This window comes from Suricata suricatta, chromosome 17 (genome assembly GCF_006229205.1).
Source record: "Suricata suricatta isolate VVHF042 chromosome 17, meerkat_22Aug2017_6uvM2_HiC, whole genome shotgun sequence".
In the NCBI taxonomy this organism is placed as follows: domain Eukaryota; kingdom Metazoa; phylum Chordata; class Mammalia; order Carnivora; family Herpestidae; genus Suricata; species Suricata suricatta.
In genome coordinates, this window is record NC_043716.1 from 35,599,037 (window position 1) to 35,609,631 (window position 10,595).

General features: G+C 54.5%; 1 protein-coding gene across 1 annotated transcript in view; it reads right to left on the reverse strand.

The window, feature by feature from the left end:
- Positions 1 to 460: 460 nt before the first annotated feature.
- The window catches only part of TBX21 (T-box transcription factor 21), an 18,200-nt gene continuing 8,065 nt past the window's right edge, over positions 461 to 10,595 (reverse strand). Inside the window, exons 4-9 of the mRNA XM_029927017.1 lie at positions 10,279 to 10,590; positions 2,994 to 3,148; positions 2,525 to 2,646; positions 1,837 to 1,995; positions 1,643 to 1,704; positions 461 to 1,402 (exon numbers count right to left, since the gene is read on the reverse strand). Of these exons, the coding sequence (XP_029782877.1) occupies positions 784 to 1,402; positions 1,643 to 1,704; positions 1,837 to 1,995; positions 2,525 to 2,646; positions 2,994 to 3,148; positions 10,279 to 10,590 (1,429 nt within the window). The 3' untranslated portion in view covers positions 461 to 783. The remainder of the gene's footprint in view (positions 1,403 to 1,642; positions 1,705 to 1,836; positions 1,996 to 2,524; positions 2,647 to 2,993; positions 3,149 to 10,278; positions 10,591 to 10,595) is intronic.

Genomic DNA, 10,595 nt, shown 5'->3' on the forward strand with positions numbered 1-10,595 from the left:
GCAGTTCCCAGCCGAGTCCCCATCCATGTCTCCTGCGGGGCCCTGAAGCAGGACACAGTCTACAGTGTCATGTTTATTTGCAGAAAGTGATGAAGACAAAAGAAATATATCCAGACACCACTCTCCATACAATAAATAGCCTCCCCATTCCAAAAAAGAAAAAAAAATAGCGCACACTCGCCAGTCACCACCCCCACAGACTTCGCTTCTTGAGGTGTGCACCATCCCCGCCCCTTCCCAGCCCCTTCCTCCGACCCCACTGTCTCTGAGCGGGTGGGGTCCAGGCCAACTGCCCCAAGTCACCTGCGTCCTCTTGCTGACCCTGGCTGGCTGCCTGTCATAAAATCCATGGTATCTTTATTTCCACGCACAAGAATGAAACTGCCCAAAGTTAGTTCCACAAAGGAAGACAGTCTCCAGGTCCCAGCCGGCCCCACCCCCACCCCGACCCCTACCCCGCCCCACAGAAGAGAGGAAGCTCCTTTGTGTCCAGGACCTTCTTGTTCTCCGTTTTCTGTTCTCCAGCGGGGCACCCACAGCCAGAGCAGCACCAGGGAGATGACCGTAGTCAGGGCAGAGGAAGGGGCAGGGGACACTCCTCTCAGGTTTCATCGTGGGCCGGAAGCAGCCAGTGAACCCCGGGACCCCCTCTTCTTCGCCCAATGACAAAAGGAGAAGGGACAGAGGGAGCTGGGGCCTCTCAGTCCCGAGTCTGTTGTCTGCATTAGTGGGTGTCCTCCAGCCTGGTGACACTGCTTCTCTGCCTGTCGCCATGTCATCTGCTCAGTTGGGAAAATAGCTATAAAACTGGCCTTCGGTTTCCTTGTCAAAAGGAGACGGCGCCCCAGCAGGGGATGAGCTATCGCCACTGGAAGGATAGGGGGACACGCGCCTCCTCTTAGAGTCTCCTTCACCCAGTCCTGAGTCACTGGACTCTGGCCGCAGGGGGATGATCTCAGTCCACACCGAGGGGGAGCCCTGGTCCTCCGGGCCCCGTCCCTCTGAAGCTCCGGGACCAGGTTCCATGGGCAGAGTCCGCATGGGGCGGAACCAGCTGCCTGTGCCCATCTTGGGAGGGTACTGGGGGGCCACAGGCCAGCCAGCTCCGGGCGTCAGCACCTCTTGGCCTCGGTAGTAGGACATGGTGGGTCCAGGGGCGGAGGGCAGGAATGCAGGCTTCATGCTGACTGCTCGAAACTCAGCCTCGTAGCTGTGGTCCCTCGGGGCCCCCAGCCAGTAAGGCTGGGAAACCACATCCTTGGCTTGCCCGGGAAGGTCGGAGTAGAAGCGGCTGGGAACGGGATACTGGTTGGGTAGGAGAGGAGAGTAGTGGTCTCCCCCAAGCAACTGACAGTTGGGTCCAGGTGGGGAAGGGACGCTGGTGTCAACAGACGCATACATGCTTAAAAAAAAAAAAAAGGCAAGAAAATGGGTCACAAACAGAACCAGTCACCTGTGAGTCTGCCCACTGCACATCCCTCCCTGGACCCTCTTTCCCCGGTCTACCTGCCCTCCAGCATCCACCCCACCCCTGCCCACCTCCAAGGAAGGAGATACGCTCAGCACACATCTGGAGTCAAGTCCCAGGAGGAACCAAGAGGAGGCCCCTCTGCAAAGGTAAGGTGGACCCCGTGGCACTTACGACTCAAAGTTCTCCCGGAATCCTTTGGCAAAAGGGTTATTATCAATTTTCAGCTGAGTGATCTAGAGAGAGAAGTAGAGGCGCCTGAGTCCTGAGTTGTGCTACAGGACTTCTGAATTCGCCACCAAGGAAGACTGTTGGCCCCGCTATCCCCTCCTGCCCCTTGAAGCTCAGCCCCGCCCGGCAGCCCTCACCTCTGCGTTCTGGTAGGCGGTCACGGCAATGAACTGCGTCTCTTGGAAGGTGAAGATATGCGTGTTGGAGGCGTTGCAGGCCGCCTCCGGCTCCGCCTCATTCACCTCAACAATGTGCAGCCGAGGCTGGTACTTATGGAGTGACTGGAGCACGATCATCTGAAAGAGAGCCAGATGCTCGTGGGGGGTCTGAGGGTCCTCTAGCCCCACCCATGCTGGTCCTGTGGCCAGGCTGGAAGGGACCCTGAGGTCACAGTGTCCATTCCCCTGCCCTGCTACCACGTAACTTCCCCCAGGCCTTCTAACTCGGGTCCCCAGCCTCTTCAGGGCACCACTGTGCCCTCTTGCCCTGTTTCCTACCCACAGATGGCTTTTCAAGGCTCTGTTAACAGGCTTGCTCAACTTAGACTCGGTGTCCATTCCCTGGGGCCACGGGCCGCAGTCCAATGCCCAGCCCAGTGGTGCACAAGTGATGGGGCCTCGGGTTTGGTGAAGAAACCCCCAAGGGCCAGCCTGGCCCACGTCATCCTGAATGCAACCCCATGTCTGCCCCTGAGAGTCCGCTTCCTCCCACCTCATCCCCTCTCCCCCATGGTGGGTGGAAAAGAACCAGAGTCAGAGAGAAAGAAAAGTGACTTCTACAGAACAGAATGAGCCAGGAGGGGCGGGGGGTGGCGAGGAGTCCCACCTGGGTCACATTGTTAGAGGCCCCTTTGTTGTTCGTGAGCTTCAATTTCCCGAATGAAACTTCCTGGCGCATCCAATGGGCTCCAGTATTGGGGGAATCTGGGTGGACATACAGGCGGTTCCCTGTGGACAGTTAACCTCTTTGGCATGCAGCCCCCGGGACCAGAGCCCTGGTGACATGGGGCTTCTTTGCCTGTTTGGAGGGGGATGTCAAAAAGGCTGCAGGGGCAGGACTAGATGGGGCAGGGCAAGCGGAGATGTGCCCAGAGGATTGAGCAGAAGACAGGCTAGGGCAGAATAGAGAAGAGAGGACAAACAGAAAGAGAGTGAGAAGTGGGAGGGGATAAGGGTGGGATGGGGAGTTAAATTTTAGGTGTGGGAGCAGCAGCTCAAGGCTCCCTCCTGGGTCCACCAGAGGGCGCTCAGTCTTGGAGAAAAAGAGCATCGAGCGTTCTCCAGGGGGCTCCTACCTGGCATGTTGCCCTCAGCCTTTCCACACTGCACCCATTTGCCACTCTGATACCGCCAGTGGTGCTGGTCCACCAAGACCACGTCCACGAACATCCGGTAATGGCTGGTGGGCTCCAGCCCCGCCACAGTAAATGACAAGAATGGGAACATCCGCCTAGGGAGAACAGAAAGACCCGCCAACGTGCATCAGCCCCCAGCCTTGCAGACAGCCAGCCCTGTGCAAAGGCTTTCAGTGACGTGCTGGCGTCGGCTTCCAGCCCTCCAGAGAGCCAACTGGAAATGCCAGCCAGTTGCTAAACAATGCCATAACTAAAAATGAAATGATATCAACTTACAATTAGATACATTGTAAGCCAAGGTAATAAATAGTCAACGATCATCACTTCTCAGTTCGTTTACTACATTTTACTATTATCTCTGCTCTTGAGGTTACTTTTTTAACTTTTTAATGTTTATTTATTTTTCAGAGATGGAGACAGCGAGCAGGGGAGGGGCAGAGAGAGACAGAGACACAGAATCTGAAGCACACGGCGGGTTCGGAGCTGTCAGCACGGAGCCCGACGTGGAGCTCGAATCACGGAGCTGTGAGATCATGACCCGAAGTGGAACGCTTAGCCGACCAAACCACACAGGCACCCCTTCTTGAGGTTACTTATATCTCTTGTTCCTGTCTGGTGGAAAGACTAGATAACTGTACGACGGCACGTCTCTTCCCAACTCTACATTCAGTGATACCACAAGCGTAGCTTGAAATCAGCCACCATAGGAATATTTACGCCACGGAAATGAGCAAACACTATGAATCAGGGCTCTTTCACGGTTCTTCTTTCAGAGGGTCAGTTGCTAGACAGTAGCTGCACGCCACTGTCTCTAACCTTAGTTTGCTTCCTAGTGGGGAGCAAAGCCACAAGCCAGCACCCCGCAGGTACTTTCCTGTAGGCCCTCATGCCTCAGTCTCCCAAGCCCTTGTCTGGTCTCAGTCCCTGACCCATCCTCCCCTCTGTGGCCCTCCCAGTGTTATCACGCTCCCAGCCCTGTGGTACCCAGGCTCCCCCACCCACATACTCCCAGGCCTGATGTCTGTGGACAGCCTGCCCCTGAGCTTTCAGAGAAGTAGCGAAAATCCGAGACGGAGCTGCCCATCCACCTGAAAGAGGACTCTGTTGGGCACGGTCCCCATTCTCAAAGGCCCGGTTCCCAGGGAAAGTGGAGGAAGTCGTGGTTGGGATGCTGTACTAGCCTCTATGTCGCCAGAGGAAGAGATTCAGAGAAGGAAGCCCTTCCATACCATGCCGGTCTCTGCCGCCCCCTCCTCCACCAACACACCCCCATCACCACAACCATCAGCTCCATTATCACCATCACTACCCTGGTCCCCTCCACCGTCACCTCCATTATGACAACCACCACCTCTACCAGCATCAGTACCGTCACCAATTCTCATGGCTTGGCTTTTCTAACCCAAGCAGGAAGAGCAGACTTCTCAGGATGGCAGAATCACACCCTCATCAGAATTACTTTTCATTCCCACACACTTCTCCCCTCCTCCTACAAGAAGTCATGCAAGGTGGGAAGAAAGACCCCAGTCCATGAGTCAGGAAACCTGGGGGGAGAGAGAGTTCCAGAGGCCTAGGAACACTTTTGGGGGCATTCGAGTCCCAGGGGGTCCCGGAGCAACACCCTTAATAACCTTGGGAAGATCTCTCCATATTCCTGTCTTCTCCAGATTTTCCTATGCTGAGAAAAAAAAAAAAGAGACTTACTGGCCCTATGACCCTGGATATGTTATTCCCAAACCAAACCTTAGTTCCTTCCCCTGTAAAGGGGAACAATAACTCCTGCTTATTTTTCCTCTGAGAGATGTTAAGAAGTTTGAAAGATGTGAAACTCAGCTCATTCCATCCCTCCTCCACCCCACCCTCTCCCAGGCTCAGAGCTATCTATCAAAGCCCTCAGGCCCGGCCCAAGGACCCCGATCAAGAGTCCGGAGCTCCAACTCCAGGCCCTGGGCCCCAGGGGCTCAGCAGGCCAGCTGACTTGAGAAATCAAAGGTGAGGGTTGAGGCCTTGAACAATTAAGGTGGGGCTATATTTTCAACTCGTCTCCACCGTCAGCTCATTCTATGACGCAGTGGGGTCACATACATTCTTTGTATCATAACGAGCTCCTCTCCAAACCTGTAGGAACAAAGGAAGAGAAGGAACGTATTCATCGTGTCTCTACTTAGGAGCCGTCAGTCCACCATACTAGACCTTCTAAATGTAAAAAAAAATTCTCTTTTTTTTATTATTTATTTTTGAGAGAGGGAGAGTGCGAGCAGGGCAAGGGCAGAGAGAGAGGGAGACAGAGGATCCAAAGCGAGTCTGACACAGATAGCCAAGAGCCCAATGCAGGGCTCGAACTCACAAACCTAGAGATCATGACCTGAGCCAAAGGTGGATGCTTAATCCACTGGGCCACCAAGGAGCCCCTGAAATGTAAAATGCAATTTCCAATTTTATACTTGAAAGAAGCCAAGGAAGGGTGCCTGGGTGGCTTAGTCAGTTAAGCCTCTGACTTCAGCTCAGGTCATGATTTCATGTTCATGGGTTCGAGCCCCATGTCGGGCTCTGTGTGGACAACTCAGAGCCTGGGGCCTGCTTCAGATTCTGTGTCTCCCTCTCTCTCTGCCCCTCCCCCTCTCATGCTCTGTCTCTCTTTGTATCTAAAAAAGAAGAAGAAGAAGGAGAAGAAGAAGAAGAAGAAGAAGAAGAAGAAGAAGAAGAAGAAGAAGAAAAAGAAGCAGCAGCAGCAGCCGCCGCCAAGGATCGGAGAGCCGTGATGACGGGTCCTTGGTGGGAGAACGAGGCCGGGGTTCCTGACTGCAGTGTACAGGCCATGGTGTGCATCTCTCTACCCGGCTCTGGAAAAGGGAAATGGAGGAGCGGGAAGAGAATGGGGGAAAGGGCGAAGAGAAGGGAGGTCTCATTTCACCCTAAAAGTCTAGAATCACCACCAGCTGGAAACCCAAAATAGCCCCTGATTTACATGACACTTTGCTGGGAAGGAACAGGGTCTGATGCCAAACTAAGGACCTCAAAAAGACCACTTGCAGGGCGCCTGGGTGGTTCAGTCGGTTAAGTGTCTGACTTTGGCTCAGGTCATGATCTCATGGTTCGTGGGTTCAAGCCCCACATCGGGCTCTGTGCTGACAGCTTAGAGCCTGGAGCCTGCTTCGGATTCTATGCCTCCCTCTCAAAAATAAAATAAACATTAAAAAATTAAACAAAAGCCCCCCAAAAGACCACTTAGCATCCTGCTCTCAGAGAACAGGGCCCGAGACTCTAAATTCCGATCCCATCTTGAAATGATTTGCAGGGTCATCACTGCCCCCCCATCCTGAGCAGCTCTGATATGTTCCAATATACCGTCATCACATACAAATTGAAAGGTCATTTTTCGTCAGTCATGTTAGCAAAATGTTTCAAAACTGATATCTATCGCCGATGCGTCTGTGGGGGAAGGGGTCCCTCTCACGCACTACTGGTGCCGCTGTAAATTAGTGTCACCTTGTAGGAGGATATCCCTTGTACCTATGGAAATGCAAAATGTGCTCAGGCCTCAAAGGATTTCCCCCTCCCCCCCAACTTCATGGAAATCAGACTGTTGCTAGCAAAGAGCCAACGGAAAGCAAAGCTGTTTTCGCCTGCCCCAAGAGAAATGAAGCCAGTGAGTCTAAATTAAAGCAGGCTTAGAACTAAAAAATAAATCAATAAATAGTTTTAAAGATCTATTTAAAAGTTCTAGGAATCGGGGATGTAGAGAAGGGAAAACCACCACGGCAAGGCCAGTGATGGGGAGACATTGTTTTACCAACTCCTAAATTTACACATACATACACAAATGCAAATTGAGCTTCTTAACAACGGAGCTACCCAAAGTTATCTTAATTATAATAATCAACTAATCACACTCAGAAAAGTGGGGATTGCCAGCAATGAACGCACACCCACACACACACACACACACACACACACACACACGTACACACACACCCGCCTCCCGCTTCCCCTACCGTGAATGCCTACCATCGACTATTCCACGCACACCAACACATCCACAATACACACGCACACTGCCACGCAGAGATACAGCACAAGTCCGGGGTAGGCACCCCGAGACTTCACAAACACACAAACTTGAACTCCAACATCTCCTCTTGGTCTGCCCAACATTTTATCTCACTTTCCTCTCCCAGTCCCACCCGAGCTGCCTGGGTCAGTCTCTGGCGCTGGAAGTTGCCAACCACCCCCCCCACCCCCCCACCGCCGCTCCCCACCCTGCTGCTGCTGCCCATGGAGGAGACAGTGATGGTCGCTTGTCCATACTGAGGGATGGGTTTAGGGTGGGTGGGAGAGGAAGGATCTGGGAGGGAGTGAGTCAGCCCATGGCAAAAGGCTGTGGGGCTGTGGGTAGGTCTGGGCTGGAAGGATTTTTCAAAAAGGAAGAAGGCCGTGGGTGATGCGGTGGTGACTGGCAGGTCACTGGAACCCACGGAGGGACAGACCAGCCCTCCAAAGCAGGATAGAAAGGGAGCTGTTCTCTGAGCTCAAGCCTTACTTTTCAGAAGCCATTAACAGAAGGAAATGGCCGTCGTCTTCCGATCACTGGAGCCCGAGTTCAGGGACAGGGCTAAATTGGGGCCAGTGGGACTCAACTGGGGACAGTATGTTCTCTGTCTCTTCCACCCCACCATGGGACCCCTGGGACCTGATCCAAGGGAGGCATCAAAAGAAATGGTGAGGTCCCCTTCTAACGGGAACCTCAGAGTGTCCAAAGCTGTCCCTCAGGATGGATGGAAAGCATGAGGATTGTGACAAACACACTCACACACAATTACAAAATGATCAGGAAAATTTGATGGTATTTATGCATTTCTTCTCAGGTTTGCTAATGGTATTGTGTTTAGTTTTACAAAGCCATTTTTAGACACGCATAGAGAAATTATAAGGATGAAAATTCTTTCAGAGAGTCTAGGACTTGCTTACTAAATACTTAACACCATCGCTGATACAGTTGCAGACAGGGGAGTGGGGGGCGGAAGTGAGGTGAGCGAGGATAAAGAAGAAACAAGATTGGGCCACGGGTGACAAGTGCTGAAGCTGGTGATGTCGGTAGGTGGAGGCCTGTTAGGTTTTTCTCTTTGCTTTTGCATATGTTGGAACTTTTCATACTAAAAGAAAGTAGGTATACGGATCTAAAAGAGAGACATCAAGACTCGTCAAGAGAGAATTCTTCAGCAAGAGCACAAAGGAAAGAAGGAGGCCACAGGGAGAGGGATAGGGACCCGTAGGGACACAGCCCTGTGAGACGCAGCCCACTGCCGGCCCCCTCCCACAGGGTCCCTGAAGTTCTGGCCACCCCAGCCCTCAAGACTGGAAGGGCAGGGGCCTGGAGGCAGGTTGTAGGGAGTCCAGGGCCGGGCCCCAGGGCGGGAAGGGCTTTCTGACCACCGGAAAGCAAGGCCTGAGTTCAGGTCCACTGGGTGATGGAGTGCAAGCCACTCGGTCCCTGGGCTTCAGCACCCCTACCTTAAAGGGGGAGACTGCCTGACCTACGTAGCATACTGTGGAATAATGGAAGTGAAAGCACCTTTGAATGCATCAACGCCTCTGGACAGTATGGGCGGCTGTTTTTACTCCTGGCCGCGAGGGGCTCAGAAAGAAAACTGGGCGGATACGTCTCGGGTCTGCTGCCCGTTCTGCCAGCGTCACTTCAGAAGAGTCTCTTACTGTCTCTGAGCCCGTTTCCCTGTCTATGCAGGGAAGGGACCGGACAGGATCTTCTGGGTCCCCTCCAATTCAAATGTGAAGGGACAAGAAGCCTGGGCTGTGTGTGGGAGCCCTCCCAGGGGGCCAGAGTTGGGGGGTGCACAGAGAGGAATCATCAGAAGGTTTGGGGGCTGAAGGCCATGCTATAATAAAAGAAAGTGCCAACTTCCCTGGGTTCATCCAAGAGAAACAACTCAGTCACTTGAAGGACCTGGGGTTGGTGGACAGGTCCCTCAGTCCCTCAGTCCCAGGCCATCCCGCAGAAGCCACTGGGCGGGAAGAGTATCCCAGCGACATTAAATGCCAACCCCCCCAACCTTGGCTCAGCGTGGCCTCTGCCTTCTCCCTCCCCAACCCCCACACTGCATATCTGCCCTTAAACACCTCCTGAACGCACTGATGATGCAGCCCCTCCACACAGAGGTCCTCCGTGGTCCCCTGCCCACACAGGCCCCCACCGGGAAGGGTGGGTGCACACCCTCACATGCCACATGCAGGCAGGCCCCACTCAGCGTTGCTTACTAAACAAGTACCGATTGTGGCAAGTTTCTCTTTCTTTCCTCAGGCAGAAGGCTCTCCCCGGAAGCAGCACCCTCCACCCCAAACCATACCCTGCATGCAATGGGCTCCCAGGACACTAAGCCTTAGAGCCAGGGGTTCCCCGAGCTGGATCATAGACTGGGAAGTATCTGGACAGGGGTGAGGCGGACTTTCAGGGGACAGACCTCGAGGGGAGCCGAATGGGACTGGTGGCCAGCTAGGACCTGGTGGCCCAGCTTCACCTGCTCAGACCCATGGGTATGTGTGCTCTCCGGCAGGGCCTGTGCCTGGAAGGGATCTGTGCCCCCTGCACGCTTTACCACACCTCCCCACCCCCAAACACACACCAGACATCTGATCTCAAAGTACTACCGGAAGGGAAACTTGGCGACTGCTTTTCCGCGTCACCAAATCCCAGTCTTACCCACCTCCCAGAACTGACCTGTGCGCAACAGTAGCAAAAGGGCTGGGAGTGGGGCGAGGGGTAGAATACGCGGGCGGGGAGTGGGGGGGGAGGGGTCCAGGGGGTGTTGTCCTGGGTTATTGGCCGATACGAAGACCCTGCCCTCTCCCCCATTTCCCCACCCATAGGGGCTAAGAGGGGTCCTGCCCTAGCAAACCCAATACGCACACACACCCCCGGAGCCCCCACTGAGGTAGAGTGAGACAGGGCACACCCCAATTCCGGGTGAAACCATAGGTACCCTCCCCCTAATCCAGGACAACTTCTCATTGCACCCAGTCTCCATCTCCCTTCTGAGTTCTATGTCCTAGGAGAAAACAACCCTCAGACCTTCCTGTCCCCACTACAACTCCCTCCCCGCTTCCCTCAAAGTCGTAAGACAACCCGTGAGGGGCTCCGAGACCCACGCAAAGTCTAGACACGAGGAAAAAAAAAAAACACGTCCTTGTTCCCGGCGCGCGTCTCACTCACCGTCCCTGCTTGGTGATGATCATCTCCGTCTGGTGCTGATTAAACTTGGACCACAACAGGTGGTTGTTGAGCGCGACTCTCAGCTTCCCGGACACCTCCAGCCCCGCCGGCAGCGCGTAGTCCTCGCGCGGCCCCGGGTAGAGAACCGAGCGCGGGTCCGGGGCCACGTAGCCGTCTCCAGGTTGGTAGCCCTCGGCGCTCGCCGTCGGCGGGAAGGGCTCGCCCACCCCGGGGAAGCCGGCGGCCTGGGGCCGGGGCGGGTAGGCGTAGGCTCCGAGGAAGCGGCCTGGCGGAGCGGGCACCAAGGCGCCCCCGGC